Genomic DNA, 16,105 nt, shown 5'->3' on the forward strand with positions numbered 1-16,105 from the left:
CGGGCCCGATCTGGGCTTGGCCTGGGCCGGTCGGGCAGTGGACGTTGCGGGCGGCTGCGTGCTGCTGGCGGCCGGTCTTGGGGAAGGTGGTGGCGCGAGGCCGTGCGGGGTTGCGGCGCCGGCGGTGGCGGGCGCCGACGGGCCGTATCCGGCCCCGCGGGCCGGCTCCGGGCGTGTCTGGCCTGGGCGTCGCGGCTGGCTGGCGCGGGAGGCCTGGCCGTGGTTGTGCTGCAGTGGCTAGGTGCTGGTGGTGATCCGGGGGCGGCGGCCCGGGCAGCGGCGAGGGGTTGGTGGGCAAGGTGGTCCGGTCTTGGGCACGAAGCAGGATGGCGCAACAAGTCCCGGGCTAACGTCTTGTCTCGGTTCGGGCGCCGCTCCCTTCTTGAAGGCATCGCCGAGAGGACGTTGTGGCTTCCTGTCTGGGTATGCTCCGGGGAAATCCCTAGATCCACCGTGATCGGTCGATGGTGGCACTCTTGTGTCGTCTTCCCTCTTGAGGGCATCGATTGGAGTTGCTTAGGTCGGAGGGACCCTTGGAAGTTGGATGGTGTTGGCGTCATGGGTTGCGTGGCGACGACGACAATGGTGAGCAGATTGGAGTTCGGCATGTCCTTCGTCACCCCTGCCGTGATGGTGAAGTCAGAGCTGTGAGGCGACTTGTGGCAACGATGCCACTTGATTTGTGCTTGTGTCGGTGCAAGGCGTGTAACTTCTCCTTGAAGGTCACGGTTGAAGTCGGAGCTGCCTCCTCCTCGACGTGCTTGGGGGTCGATTGTTTGGCATAGGCTCACTTGGGTTCCGATGTCGTTTGCGGCGAGGGTCTCGGTGGCGGTTGTCTAAGGTGAAGTCGGAATCGCTGTCTCGTGGAGGAGTGACGACGATGACCCTCGATGACATCCTCACCGATGGTCTTTCTCCTCGATGGTGTCTGTGCTTCGTGTGGGTAGCCAGGTTGGCCGGGGTGCTAAGTATATGTTGTTGGTTTTCGCCCGATTTTCTCCTAAAAATTGGGCACTTTCTTCTTAATTAATAGAATGAGGCAAAGCTTTTGCCTCCGTTTCGAAAAAAAAAAGCAAATAGGAAGATAACAGGACCTGAATTCTCCACTCTAACCTCGCTAGCTAGTGCCTAATTCCTCCACCCCGGGAGCATGTATATGAGCCGCGTATGTCTACACTGATTATTAGGTATGCCTCGTATGAGCCACGTTTTTTTTTGCCGTGTTGCATGCGCCGCCTATGTAGCTTGGCCGCTCCCTAGCTAGCAAGTTAGCTCGCTCTGTTTGGTCTCCCTGGTAGTTAGATAGCTCAAATGCAAAAACAGTCAGCTCTCATACTTCATCGCGACACAATATTAACATTTTAGCACTAACACTTTATTACAGAACACCAAACAGTCCGCTTTTCATCCAAAGAAAGCAAAATGAGGAGAAAATAAGACAATCTTCAAGATAAATATCAGAATACCAGATGAATATGAAAGTTGCTTCTTCAAGATCATGAAAGTTGCTTTTTCAAAATCAACTCAGATTTTGATAGTATCTAGAACAATTACATTGCATAAGCAAGCAAGCAAGCAAATTTTGCTCGACTTATCTACAATGTTTTAGTGTCATTGCACGTTGCTGCCTATAGAGTCAAATTTCCCTTTCCATAGCAGTTAATAGAACTATTAAGCAATACACCACACTACCACAGTGCAGTGCACAAGTGTTGATGAATCTCTATTGCGCTTGATGTGGACATGTAGATGCATATGCCTACAGTTGAGCCTGTTGAAAAAAATTAAGCACAAGATGAATCAGCAAGACATAGACCTGATTGCATGTGGATGCTTCTTATCGCAAATCAGCAGGAGCCCATCCAAGCCATGGTTGTTTCCGAGGAACCGCGCCAGCTCCTCGATCATCCTTCTCCCGGAAGACGCCGGCATCAGCATATCGGGGAGGCCGACCCTGCAGAGAGAGCTCCATGGACGAGATCAGGGTATCCCTTGTTCAATTTCCTGCTGCCCATCCCCACCAGAAAAGATTAGCGAAAAATTGAAAATATGGGACTGGGCGGAGAGTACATGAGGGCGGGAACTTACGGATCGGAGGGAGGAGGCATCGCCCTGGTTGCCGTCGTGGAGGGCCCTCTCCAGCGCTGTCTCCTCCCGCAGAGCAGCAGCAGGTCACTCAGCAGCAGCCCGTCCCAGGTATCACTGCTGCCATCCGGAGAGAGCAGCAGCAGGTCACCATCCTTGATTTAGCGACACTTTGATCCTTGATTTAGCGACAATAATTTATGATTTAGCGACACTTTGATTTTGTGAGACCATTTCTCCTAGAATAACAACGTTCATCAATAGAAACAATGTGTGTTCCTAACCAGGGGAACCTCTTAATTAGTTCAACAACCACTAACCTTGTGACAAACATGAGCACCTTGTTGTAGCCTCTCTTCTCCATCATCTACCTGACAACACGCACCCATCAGTTTTTAAGGAATGACTATCACATGATCTGGGACGATACAAACCTTTCTCAAGGTGCAAAGAATTGCTAAAGACATTATTTTCTTACACACTATTTCAGTTTAAGGATCCCAAATTATACACTGTGCACCCATGATATTTTCCTGGCTATTTCATGACATCTAGATACCAGAATAGTACCGAAAAGATATTGATGTATTGCTCCCCTTTAACTCCATAGGTTTCAGGTTGCTCAAGATCTCTTGTATGAAACATATTGTTGTAGGTAGGGAGTTAACGTAAAATACACACACCTACGTATCATAAGTAGGAGTTGCTTCTATTCAAATTCAACCCCACCGTGCAACAACAGAACCTATGGCACAAACCATGAAAGGTTCAACAACTACCAAACTCTATAAAAATATTTAGCGAACAAAGATTGCATTAACACGGAACCTTGTCAGCAGAATAATGGAATTTGCTCCAGCTATTTCGGAAAAGGCTCCTTTGCGACTTTTGGCTTCAAGAAATACTGCAGATAACATGGTTACAAAATGAATATCTATCTCATGAAAAAATGCCATTATACATCAAATAGTTGATAAAGAGAGCACTTAACCAAGAAATTTCCAGATAAGGTCGGGTTGATTCTGGCTTCTCACCATGACACTGGCACGTCTGCACTAATTAACAAAAGCAACACGCATTAGAGACGGTCGACACTTTGTCCCTGCAATAAAAGTTCACCATGTCATTAGTGAGATAGGTTTGTACTACTTCCCATGTGTGTCCTTGACATAACAAACATAATGCCCAGAAAAGGCAGCATCAATAACATCATGATGGACAACCACTCCATATAGGCTGTAAATAGGAGAATTGTGCTCACTTGTGCTCATGTAAGAATATAAGTTGAGGGTTTCTGGGAATCTATGGATTTGCTTATCTTGCCAGACTATGCACACAAAAGGAGGGAACCGATTGGTGAATCTCAACTTGTAAGCTTATTTAACCAAGATTTAAAAAACTATGAACTCCAGAAGAAAGGTTTAATTCAGTGGCGGTGGACAGACTAAATTGTTAGTATGGCAGAAACAATAGTATGGTGACAATATGTATGATAAAAATATATGTGCTAAGTATATTATGTATCTACACATACACCATCTACTATTAGCTAGTAGGAAAGTCAGCGTAGGATTCAAAAAATACCTCAGTAAGTAAATCACCAAATCACTGGCAAATTTATTAAACCCACTACATATTCTCAAATGAAGCAAGATGCGCCAATAGTGTTGAGTAAAAGCTAATGTAGCAAGTGACCCTTTCAGCTCAAATAAAAAATCCTACCACGGCCCATACATGTTTCCTGACCAGATTTCTCCTCTAAGTCTATGTACATACAACATTAGGCTGGGTTAACTGTATGACATACGACATTTAACTCGTCGGATCCGCGACAGCCTCGTATGTTCATCCTCATGTAGTACTATGCCTACAGTCTCCCTCGGTCCGACGTGGTCTTGCTTCTCCACCCAATAACTCCGGCCAATTTCCTCCGGATCAGAGATGAGATGGGGCGAGACTGGTGAGGTGGGGATGGGGCGCGAGGGAGATATGGGATGGTCACCGGTTGTTCGGAGGAGGAGGACGAACGGAGGGAGGGAGGCCGTACCTGCATCGCCGCGTCGAGCAAGGATTCGCCGTCGCGGCTGGGGATTGGGGTATTTGGCGCCGGAAGAGAAAAGGCCATGGGATTCTTTGTGTGATGCACCGCGGGCGTGGGGCTTGCTCAGGAATTTCTTTTATCGAGGACGGACTGCCTCTTCGCTCGGCGCAGAGACTCGGGAGATCCGGACCACCGCGAGCTCGTCGGTGGAGCGATACCTCATTGGAGACTGCACGAGAGCGGGAGGTCTCGGCTGGCGGTGGCCTTCCTCGCACGCGGCCCCACAGCCCGATTCCACGCTCCGGCATTCAGGGCCCTTCCCTCCGGATATCGCCGTCGGCTGGAGAGGGGTGGAGTGGATGCGGAGGAGGACGGGTCCCCGTTCTTCTCGACAACATTGGGCGCATGCGGGACGGCAGAAGAACCCTCTACAAAATGAAGGACGTATATACTGTTTGACCTAGAGATAAGATTAGTTTGCTATTTTAGTGGATGGGGTGAAGAGTAAATCCATCTAGATATTAGGCGGTGGCATTTCCTTTGTTTTATAAATAGTGCCAAGTGTGACAACAAGAGAAGTGTGACATTGCATCTTTCACTTTAATTGTAAAGATAAGTCCATAGGCCCGGCTTTATATAAATAAAGCCACATGGCAACCACAAGATTCGAATAGCTTACAAACAGGTTCCTGAACTCCACACATCCCACATCTCAAGTCCGCACACCATCAGATGATACAAGAAGCCAACACACACACATAACAACACGGAGCTCGGGTAGATATCTGGCTTCATCCGGCTTGTGCTCGCGTCGTCGTCTGGAGCCTCCTAACCCCTTCCATCACCACGTCCAAAGTCGCACGGTCCCTCGGTTTGACCAGAACCCTCCAGCGCTGCATATACGAGAGTGCATGTGGAAGAAAACATCAGCGGGGTTATTGATAAGATTTCCTTCCATAGCTAGTTTGTTCCTAATATTCCAAAGCGCCCAACATTGGGCCGAGAAAGTGAACCAAGCTAGCCTACGTAAGGACCCCAAAAGACTCTGGACTAAAGCAATGAACTGCCCAGCCCCTACTGGATTCCAGTCACACTGCAGGAGCTCCCTCGCTCCCGCCCATGCCAGTTTGGCAAGGTGGCATCAGAAAAAGATATGGTTACAATCCTTCTCTAGCTTGGAAGAGTCTTTGTAATGGCAATGTATTATACTCCGAGGCAAGGATCTAGATCGGAGGAGAGGAGGGGAAGAGTAGTAAGATAAAAACATCTTGAGAGAGAGAGAGAGGAGTGAGACCGGTCATGCGAGGGCATATTAAGAAACCCATAAATTTTGTGAAGCAGTGAAGGTGACAGATTTTGACCCAAGATTCCTTTAGTAACGACTTAAAAAGGTGAACAGAGGAAGTTCTACCTTTCGCCTTTCTCCGAACAAGAAAAGAAATAAAATGTCACTCACCCAAAAAAGAAGAGGAGTGGACCATGATAAAAAGAAGTTGGACAAAGATGCTTCGCCAACCATAAGACCGATCTTATGAAAGAGGGCTATGTAATTATATTCAACACTTTCCCTCACGTCATAAGACCGATCTTATGGAAGAGGGATATGCAATTATATTCAACACCTTCCCTCTCATCTAGGCCTGTGGGCCTTTTTATTTTAGATCTCGCACGGGCCTTAGACGCGTGTTCTTGATATTTTTTTTGGGAGGCTGCAAATATTTATTATTAAATACCACGTTGGCTAGGATTTGAACCCAGGACCTGGTAGATCTGATACCATGTGGAATTGCATGCTCTAGCCAATGCAACCATAAGATCGATATTGTGAAAGAGGGCTATGCAATTATATTCAACACTATTAACAAGCCAATCTATTGAAGTCGGATGTGGTTAGTTGTGATATATGCACAGACTTGTGCGTCCCACTGCATGATTCAAGGGGTATGTCGATGGCCCCAAACCCTCGAAAATGGGACAAAAGCCGTCGCATAGATATATGATGAGGGTTGCCATCGACAACATCTCGATCGACATGCGGAGGCTGGCCCTCGGCAAACAAAAATCCGTCGGCATACACATGTTTGTCGAAGGCTTACCGTGTGACGACCAGTGTGACGGTGATGGGGTGGGAGTTGGTGAGTCGCAAAACGGTGATGATTGTGCTTATAGATAATTGTGATGGATGTAACTTTCCTATGTCATGTGTCGAGTTATATCGCAATGCGTCGAGTTCGTACCTTTGTGATTATGTTTTCCTACAATTAATTGCACAACAAATTTTCTCTTTGATTAACACAAGAATAGAAAAAATAAGCCTAACTCACTTGATTAGGGAAGTGGATGTACAACCAAGCCACCCAGATTCAAGTCCTCGGAAATGTGAATTTGGCTTCTTATTATTTAAAAAACAAAATCAGTGTAGGGGCTTCCCCTACCGTATTTCTTTAAAAAAAAAAACAAGAATAGAAATGTTTTTCTTCGGGCATGCCCAATGCACTGCCCTAGTGGTGCTGCTTCACACCTTTAGTTAGGTTCGGGTGGTCCAAAGTAGGTTCGGATGAGGAGCCAGCCTCCTCTTCAAGAAGTGGGATCTTCAGTCTTAAAAGCATGCTTTTTGGAGAGAGAAAGAGATACATAGTGTCATATTTGTGGGGTCTCTTCTCTCCTTTTTCTGACTAAAGTTGTAGCTTTTATTGGAGAGATAAAATTCACCATATTACTTCTTACAATTTTTTTAAATGGAGCAGCTAGTTGTGTATGCCATCATTGCTCATGGCCTTAGTCTCTTAGTTTTGAAAAACAACAGTCAACAGTGTATGTAACGAGTGACGGTTGAAATGTGCAGCTGGCACGACAGAATCTGTCGATTTAACCGCGACATGCAGACGCCACACAATCTCTTTCTTTCTTCTCAGCCTCACGGACGATTCCACGAACCAAACGACAAACTTGCATTCACGTCTTTCGTCGTTGAAGCGGCCGTCGATGGGTTCATCCAAGCCGACGCCAGCCACAATCGCTTCCAGTGCCCAGTGCCGAGTACCGACTGCCGAGACATACCCGACGCTTCGCCGTGTCCACCGGGATGCGACTGACGCACACCAGCAGTTGGCTCCTTCGTCGCTCCACGACCTCACGCTCGCCTATATAACCACGCCGGGCTTCTTCTTCCTCCTCTCAGACCAGCTAAGGCTAGCCAAGAGCAAGAAGCTAGAGTACTTCAAGCTCGAAGCTAGCTAGCTACCCAGACACCATGGCCCGCATTGCGCCGCTCCTAGTGGTGGTGCTGCTCTCCGCACTGGCCGCCGTGCAGCTCTCCCCGGCGTCGGCCTGCCCCACCTGCCCGACCCCGGTGCCTCCGCCGCCGCCCAAGGTGACGCCCCCGCCGCCGCCGTCGTCCGTGCCGTGCCCTCCGCCGCCGCACTACACTCCCACGCCGTCGCCGCCCACGCCGTCGTCGCCAACGGGGAAGTGCCCCGTGGACACGCTGAAGCTGCTGGCGTGCGTGGACGCGCTCAACGGGCTGGCGCACGCGGTGATCGGTGCCAGCCCCAGCGACACCTGCTGCCCGCTGCTCTCCGGCGTCGCCGACCTCGACGCCGCGCTCTGCCTCTGCACCGTCATCAAGGCCAAGGCGCTCAACACCAGCCTCGTGATCCCCGTCGCCATCTCGGTGCTCGTCAACGAGTGCGGCAAGCACGTGCCCTCCTCGTTCCAGTGCCCGTCTTATTGATGAGCTCCAGCAGTTACCATGTATCACCCTGCATCTGCAATTCTGCATGCATGGACTAAGCTCTCTCCATGTGAGTAAGTACACGCGTAGGAGTCTTGCATGTATGGTCATACATACAAACATGTATAATAATACCACATATGCATAGCTATACAGGTTCATGCATGAACAGCTCTATATGGCTGCTTGTGGTGTGAGCCTTATAACATGCATTGTACAATTGTGTATCATATAGTATCTCGTGCAAACTATAATTGCATAGCATATATAGGTGTGAGTTGTGGTGTTGGTTTTGTAGTATTCTTTTGAAGAACTATGAATAAATCCTTTTTGTAATGTATAAGAAGTTTTCACATGCATGTATGTCTTCCTTTTGTGTTCGAGAAATAGGGAATGGGGGAATTTTTTTGTTCAAAAGAATTCCATAGCATATTTGGAGGATCTTATGTAGCTTGCTTGGTTTGCATGATATCCACAGGAATATTTGCTATGGTATATTATTGTGTTTGTAATTCCAAACGGAAGTTTCGATAGAGTTCCCACATAAGAGAAATGGGGAGTATACCTTTATTTGAATGACAACAAAGGCATCACACAATCCCTCAGATAATTCTTCCATTTCTCCTGGGACGCAACCAAACGGCATCTATTTTACACGTTCATGTGGTCCCAAATTCTGTAGAATTCAACTTGTCATGATATCCTATTTCTACAATTTTTCCATTCTTATACTTTGTAAATCCTTGAACTAAAGAGTCCCCAAGGTTTTACAGCCCCAAATCCTCCCGAGTAAAAGAAAAGGACCATCTTCAACTCCAAATGCTAATGCTAGGCTGGTTTCACCGTGCTGAATCAATTTTTCCATATTAGCATGAGTATCAACTCAACTTTTTGAGTCCTGTAAAATAATTCTAGGGGTTGAAATCATGGAAAAAAATAGCGCGCTATTTCAGCGCTAATAGCACGCTATAGCGTTTTTAGACAGCCCACGCTACATCATTTCGGCGCTATAGCGTGCTATAGCGCGCTATTAGCACGCTATAGCACGCTAATAGCATATTTTTCGGCCGACGCTATTTTGTTATAGCGCGCTATTTTTTTCCTTGGTTGAAATTCTCCAAAGGTTCTGCGAAAATCATGCCAACTAAAGAAGCCATTAACAATGAGGACGACAAGAGTCAATTTGGATGCACATTCAGCTGTCACTGTGTCACTACTCGCTACTCACTGCAGTGAAAACATGTATACACAGGTCACATCAACCACAGCCATAATGTTTCTGTAGATGACAGCCATAGCGTTGATCTAAGGAAAGAGGTTGGCACAAGGTTTCCTTTTTCTCGAGCATCTTATACGAATACGACTGTGCGTGAGAATGGTCTTTTTTCACCGCAGAAAGGTCACGGAAAAAAGTTTGTCTACGACCAAAATAGGAATGAACGGATTTTCTTAAATGCAGAAGTGAAGATTTTCTGTCACTGACCTGCCCCATCTTGCTTTTCCTATGAACCCCTACCATATACTCCGAACTAGTAGTAAGAAGACAGGTTGTATAAATACGAGTCCGAACTAGGAGGGTGAAGGAAGAAGACCATATAAATGGCCAAAAGCTCGAACTGTTACCACCAACAACGCTAAGAAAAATGCAACGAGGAAAATCTAAGGAAAATGTACATATAAATGCACACTAAGAAAATGTAAACGATAAATTGAACAGTCGTGCAGGTACAGGAGACAGAACTGAGTGTGTACTCACGCATCAGCATAGTGTCATCAGCTATCACAGGTTCGTTGTAATACATGATTCAGGTCAAGTGACCGCAACCAGCAGAACACAACAAAAAAAAAACGATTTCTGCAACAGATGCCACACTGAGATTCTACATATATATCCATCCATTCATACAGCAGGTGTTTTGAGTACATGGTTGGTCGAGCAGTGTATAGAACAATACGGAGTATATAAAGGAAAACCAATACAATTTCACTGTGTTAAAGCACATCAAAATGGAACAGGGGGAGGCTCAATGCGCTAACTGCAATCAGATATGGGGGTCTCAAGCGACGGCTTGGAGAGCCCTCTCAAAGTTATCTTCAGCTGATGCGGTGGACTTAACTAGCACGTGGTCAGGATGCGACAGTTTCAGCTGGCTGCAGAAGCATAGCAAGTTAGAACTTACAAGGAAATGTTTTACTAGTTCATAAAGTAGTAAGAATATGCATCAGTTACTTATATTTACCGGAAAGGATTGACTGATATCTAACAGGAAAGGTGCGTCCTACGAGTAACTTTACGGCAACAAAAGTTAAGCCACTAGTCTTGAACTCTGGATGATCTTCTCAACTTAACAGCCTCCTATGTATTGTGTATACTGGTACTTTTAGGATGCCCAATTTACTACACATGCATTCCTCTAATGAAACATGGTCCTATTCATACTAGATCGAGATTGGTAGCATTTAAGAAAAGTAGAGGGGTTTTGTGTAATCTGGGTGGAACAATAGTCGGAAAACAGCCAATACAAGTCATTTTCAAGTTGCTGGGAAGACCTAGTCAGGATATGTCAGATCAGAAATAAGTGGCTACAAAATGTTAATACCAGATACGCAAATCAAGATAAGAGGCCAAAAAACACTAGACAGACAAATTCATCCACTGGAAAGAGAGAACGGTTTGCTACTACAGTATGCCATGGCAATCAGTCTGTGGTCCTACTCTTAACACATCTTGCAACTAGTACAGTCCACGTCTCTTGCAACTACCTGGAGCCAATCGTACAAATGTACAGTTGCAGGGTTGCTAGGAGTTGTAAAAAAGGTTGAGTGGTTATTGTTTACCAAAGCTGAGAAATAATATACAAACCTTTAACCCAGGGGAGAAAAGATTGTGCATGAGATTTTCTACTACTAGATGATATGCTCGCTTGAATTCTCTTTGAATTATTTATAAACTAGCCTTGAAACTTAGAAAGTGCCATTAACATTAACACAAGTTGGCAAAAAACTATAAGGATGCATTCCACAGGGTTGCAGCATGTCCTGCTAGTTACAGATTTCTAGATAGTTTTTGCTGATAAATATCTTTTGCTCAAACCACTTTTGCTTGCATCTACAAAATTAGATATAATGCCATTTTCCAACAGCAATCGCCTAAAGAGCATCAGGCATGGGTAAAACCTGTACAGTGTATACAGTTTACATTCTTACTTGAAGTATCGTGATGACGCCTTGCCAAGGTGGAGATTACACACAATGAGATTGGCAAGAGTTTCAGGATCCTTCGCATCCTACAAGAATTCAAGATATGGTTTGAGTACTTCCTTGCATATTACATCCTTTGTTTTGCCAAATAAAAAACCAAGATTCAGGAGTTTTGCTGCTAGTTCTTTTCTTGAAAATTGGGTCACAAGTACTTACCTTGTTCAGGGCTTCAAGCAATAGAGTTTCAGCCTCCTCAAAGCTCCCCATGTGCATACAGCAAACTGCCTTGCCATTAAGAACCATTCCCGTCATAGGATATTTTTCAGCGAAGTCCTGGAATATGAGATAAGCTTCACGGATCTTAGAGCCACCCTGCACCATAGATTAAAATTATGATATGCTCCTGTTTCCAGAAACGAACAAAACTTCAACACTTAAACCACACTGCATGTGAAATTACTTACAACAGCAATATCTAGCCATGCATTCGCTAGTTGTGTCAGGGTATGGTCCTCATCAGTTTGTTGCATGATCTTCAGTTGCTTGTCAGCATAGTCTGAACGGTGCATCTTAAGGAAGATCTGGACATTCAATGCATGTCTGTAACCAAGCAAGCAACAACAACCAATATTAACATTCATGAATGCTGGACACATTAAAACAAGAAATTTAATCACCAAATAGGACGAATCAGCAACGCCAAACACAAATTCAATTAAGCAATACTGTATGACTGTACACAAGTATGAGCCAGTGACAATCACAGTACATCTAGTATGGATCTTGGAAAATAAAGGAAAATTTAAGATACAAGCAAATAAATGTCAACCACAGTTACATACAACTCTTCGTGGTTAGACTAAACATGATACATATCAAATACTCATTCCGGTGGATGGCTGGAACGTAATATGCAATAGGTATTTAACTACAGGATTGAAGAAATGAACAACATTGCAGAATTTCTACATATCATTCCAAAAGATTTTGACTATTCATGGTTAACACCATACAGACTTGTTTAACATTACCTTAAGTTGGTCTAAATTAGTAAAGAGCATATACTGATGTTCACTAAAGATTTAGCTCTTGATAGGACTGCATGGAGATCAGCGATCCATGTGCCAGAATCTTAGTTTACTAGTATTTTCTTTCTTTCTCTCTCCTTGTTTTGGTTTCCTTTTGTTTCCGTTGGGTTTCATATGTAGCCTCCCCTAACTTGCTTGGGAAAAAGGCTTTAATGTTGTTGTTGTTGTACATACTGACGTTCACTCTTGTGTATGGTTATGCCACAATCAGTTCAGAAATTCAAATCTGAACATCTCAAGTCTTCTTGAAAAAATCTGAGCATCTAAAGGTAGAGGGAAAAAAAGAAACTAACAGGTCCAGAGTTCCTCCAGTGTGTGTGTGCTTGAGAGCCTCATTGTAGTCTTGTTCATGCATAAATATAATTCCAGCAACCAATCGCAGAACAGGATTGCTTCCAATAGCCGAGTCACTCAACCATTCCTTCAGACTGGAGATTGCGCCTTCCTTCAAAATCGCACAAAGTAATAATAATTTATGAGCATTTCAGTGTATCTAGAGAAATCTGAGAGAAGGACAAAACATGACAGTGGTAAGACACACTACCCCTCGTTTTCCTAGTTTAGCTCCAGCAATAATTTTAGTACGACACGTACCAAAAAATAGTCAAAGAAGCAGACTGTTTAAATGTTAAAAACTGGATATCATTCTATTATACTGGAATCGGGATATGTATAATACTGGAATCTGGATATGTATTACAAGTATGATACTCCCTCCGTTCCTAAAAAAGCTTCTCAACTTTATCAAGATACGGAGTTATGTAGACATGTTTTAGCTATAGATTCATCCGTATTTAGAAAAAGTTGCGAAGATTTTTTAGGAACGGACGGAGTATCACTCTATAATACTGGAATCTAGATATTTATTACATACTACTGCTTAACTTTTCCTTCTGATTGAGGAAAAAAATAATTCCAACACAAGAACTATTTCGTGCAATATTATCTGATCTAATACTACCATAAACTGATATGATATCATTGAATCTCAGATTAATCATTCAGGTGCAACTAATAAGAAGAAAAGGTTGCTACTAAAGATTACTTTAGACCGTTACATTGCCATGGAAAAATCATCAAGATCTGCCTACTTAAACTCAAACACAGCACATTTGCATTTTACTATTCAAAGGTGGTATAGATTAACAGCACAGACTATATCATACATCTGCATGACACTATCATCATAGCTCATAGGTAGGTATTGTTACTGGTTGAGGTTCCACTAGCAATTCAACGAGGCAGCAATGCTAAGCATCCAACATAAGTCCAACACCAATACACCTAATAGTGTTGAGGAAGTACTACTGAATTATGAATTTTACAATGCAGAAATTGTAATGAAATATAGCATTAAGTGTCAAGTGTCAACAAGCTCGTCAGTGCTCAGCCTATGGCAGTGAAAATGGTGCAGTGGATCTATCATCAGATCAGATCACTTACTGTAACCGCAACAGATCTAATAGCCCTACGATCGCAAACAGCCTACACGCCGACATCCCAGATCCAACCCCATAATCCCCGAGCAGGAACAGATCAGAGGCCAGATCCGGCGCGCTAACCTTGTCGCCGGTGAGGTAGAGCGCGAGCAGCTTCACGGCCTGCAGCGACGTGGCCGCGGAGGAGTCGATCTCGCTGATCACCAGCTGCAACAGCACAAACCGAGGCGATCAGAGCGAAATCGCGGCGAGGCTGGCTGCGGGAAGTGGAGCACAATGCTTACCTGGTAGGATCCGAGCGCGATGTAGGAGCGGAATACGATGACGTCGCGCTCGGCGGCGGCGTCGGCGTCGAGGCCCGGGACGTCGCTGTTGTTGATGGCGGACTGGTAGGCGCCGAGGTAGAAGAGGTTGCGCAGGTTGAAGAGGAGGTCCGGGGTGGCCATCGTGGGCGGGTCGCCGGCGACGGTGGCGGTGGCGGGGCTCGACGGCGAGGCGAGTGGGGGGGAGATCTCTCGTGCGGTCTCTGGGTTTGGTAGTGGAAAGAAACTGGGAGGTGAATGAAGATGGAGAGCTTATAATAACAGGCCTTGTTGGGCCTGGGATAGACTCTTGTTGGGCCTGGAATAGACTAGTTGAGCCTGTCATTGTGTTAGATAAACCGGGCCTAGAGTGGGCTTCTGTTTCTTCTGAGGCCGTCCAGCCCGATGCGAATCCGGCCCGGTCAAAAACTGCAAGGCCGACTCCGACCAGATCTAGGGTTCGCGTCCTTTATATGGAGCGAGCCGCCGTTCCTCGCCACCGTCTTCCAGGATTCCCCACATCTAGGTCAGGCAACCTGGGAATCCACTACTAGGAAATCGATCGAAGCCCCGGCGAGTTGAGGAGCGGCCGATCAGGGAGCTGCCGATGGCCGACAAGAAGAAGCTTCCGCTGAAGCCCACCACCAGTTCCAAGGCTGGCGCATCGGGATTCCCGAACGAGGAGGCGGCGGCCGAGAAGGCCGCGGTGACTGATGTGCACGGCGAGATGATGCAGCAGAAGCGGGAATCGATCTTGGAGAAGTGTGCAGCAGAATTCGCGCAATTTGTCGACGACTTGTTTGGTAACGGCCCAAATGCAGTACCTGTAAGGTGGGTGGATCAGTCCCCGTTCATGCGTCGTTATGGTCAGGATTATGAGGAGGAGGAGGAAGAAGAGCTCGGTTCTGTCGTTGACGGGACTCCGCCGTCCGTATCCAACTGACAGGATGAGCGAGAATTAAAATATTCAAATGAGCGGACTGTTTAAATGTTTAAAACTTAAAAATACGCTAAAAGTACAATATCATTTTATTATGCTGGAATCTGGATGTGTACTAGTACATAATACTGATTAACTTTTGTTCTGACTGGGGAAAGAATTGATTCCAACACAAGAACTATTTCGTGCAACATTGTACTGATCTAATATCATAAATAAATATGAAATCATTCAATCTCAGGTTAATCATTCGGGCGCTGATAAAAAAGGTTGGTAAGTAAAGATTTATTTTAAACCGTTACATTGCCATCGAAAATCATCAAGCTATGAAGCTAAACTACTGTCTGTATTTCGTAATTAAACTCAAACACAGCACATTTGCATTTTACTAATCAAAGGTGGTATAGATTAACAGCACAGACTATATCATACATCTGCATCACACTATCATAACAGCTCATGGTATTGTCACTCGTTGAGGTTCCACTTGCAATTCAACGAGGCAGCAATGCTAAGAGCATCTCCACCAACGGCCTTCAAATAGACGCCGGCAGGGGCGCCGGCAGAGCATCCTGCTCCCAAACCGACGGTCCCGATAGATTTTGAAAGTTAAAATCAAAATTTTAAAACGATATTCATACAAAATTTGAACGAAATTTGTACAAATTTAACGTGATTTTAAACTAAAAAACTAAAAAAAAACATCTACCAGCGATTTTAAACTAAAAAACTAAAAAAAAACATCTACCAGCGTCGGGAGTTGAAGGCGCTGTCGTCACCGTCGTCGCTGGATGCCCCGAAGGACCAGCTGTCGTCCTCGTCGGCCTTGTCCTCCTTTGGCGTCGGCAGCTCTGATGGTCCGGCGAGGTCGATGAAGTTGGCGCCGTGGTTCCTAGCGGACCGCACCGCCGCCTGCCGCGGGTCCAGCGTAATCTGCCGGTAGTCCTCGTCGATGGAGCGGCCGATCATGAAGTTTAGGCTAGGGACTTCCTCCTCGTCGTCGTCACCACGGAGGGCCGCCCGCGCCTCCGCCTCCTTCTCCCACCATTGTTTCTTCTTCGCGGGCGGAAGTGGTGACGAGGCCACGGCGCCCTCCTCCTTGATGCGGCGGCGGCGGCCCGACCCCGTCGTTCGACGGGCCAGAGCAGAGGACGCGCGCCGCGACGAGCTCGTCGCGGATGACGACGCCTCCGGAAGGAGGCGCGCCGCAGCCCGAGCGCGTGCGAGCGACGGCCGACGACGATCCGGTGTGCGAGCTTCCGGACGCCGTGGTCCT

At 46.0% G+C, this 16,105-nt stretch overlaps 2 protein-coding genes and 1 long non-coding RNA gene across 6 annotated transcripts; 1 reads left to right on the plus strand and 2 right to left on the minus strand.

Annotated features, from left to right (window-relative positions):
* Window positions 1-1,470: 1,470 nt before the first annotated feature.
* Window positions 1,471-4,574, minus strand: LOC127336221 (uncharacterized). Of its 4 annotated transcripts, none has more exons than XR_007873218.2 (6): window positions 4,133-4,574; window positions 3,077-3,187; window positions 2,914-2,989; window positions 2,406-2,456; window positions 2,089-2,263; window positions 1,471-2,007 (listed from the first exon to the last, which is right to left on the minus strand). It is a non-coding gene; the product is annotated as an uncharacterized lncRNA (long non-coding RNA). The 4 variants fall into 4 exon arrangements; XR_007873217.2 differs by having other exon boundaries at window positions 3,077-3,135; window positions 4,133-4,571; XR_007873215.2 differs by having other exon boundaries at window positions 3,077-4,570.
* Window positions 4,575-7,290: 2,716 nt separating this feature from the next.
* LOC127336220 (putative lipid-binding protein AIR1) lies at window positions 7,291-8,214 on the plus strand. Its single transcript, XM_051363015.2, has one exon. It carries the CDS (start codon window positions 7,380-7,382, stop codon window positions 7,857-7,859), a length of 480 nt encoding a protein of 159 aa, XP_051218975.1. The 5' UTR covers window positions 7,291-7,379; the 3' UTR covers window positions 7,860-8,214.
* Window positions 8,215-9,711: 1,497 nt separating this feature from the next.
* On the minus strand, window positions 9,712-14,134 carry LOC127336219 (coatomer subunit epsilon-1). Its single transcript, XM_051363013.2, has 7 exons — window positions 13,872-14,134; window positions 13,711-13,794; window positions 12,442-12,593; window positions 11,525-11,660; window positions 11,277-11,432; window positions 11,067-11,146; window positions 9,712-10,010 (listed from the first exon to the last, which is right to left on the minus strand). The coding sequence occupies exons 1-7, from the start codon at window positions 14,031-14,033 to the stop codon at window positions 9,917-9,919; spliced, it is 864 nt and encodes a 287-aa protein (XP_051218973.1). The 5' UTR covers window positions 14,034-14,134; the 3' UTR covers window positions 9,712-9,916.
* Between the last annotated feature and the right edge of the window lie 1,971 nt (window positions 14,135-16,105).

This window comes from Lolium perenne, chromosome 2 (assembly GCF_019359855.2).
Source record: "Lolium perenne isolate Kyuss_39 chromosome 2, Kyuss_2.0, whole genome shotgun sequence".
NCBI classification, from domain to species: Eukaryota; Viridiplantae; Streptophyta; class Magnoliopsida; order Poales; family Poaceae; genus Lolium; species Lolium perenne.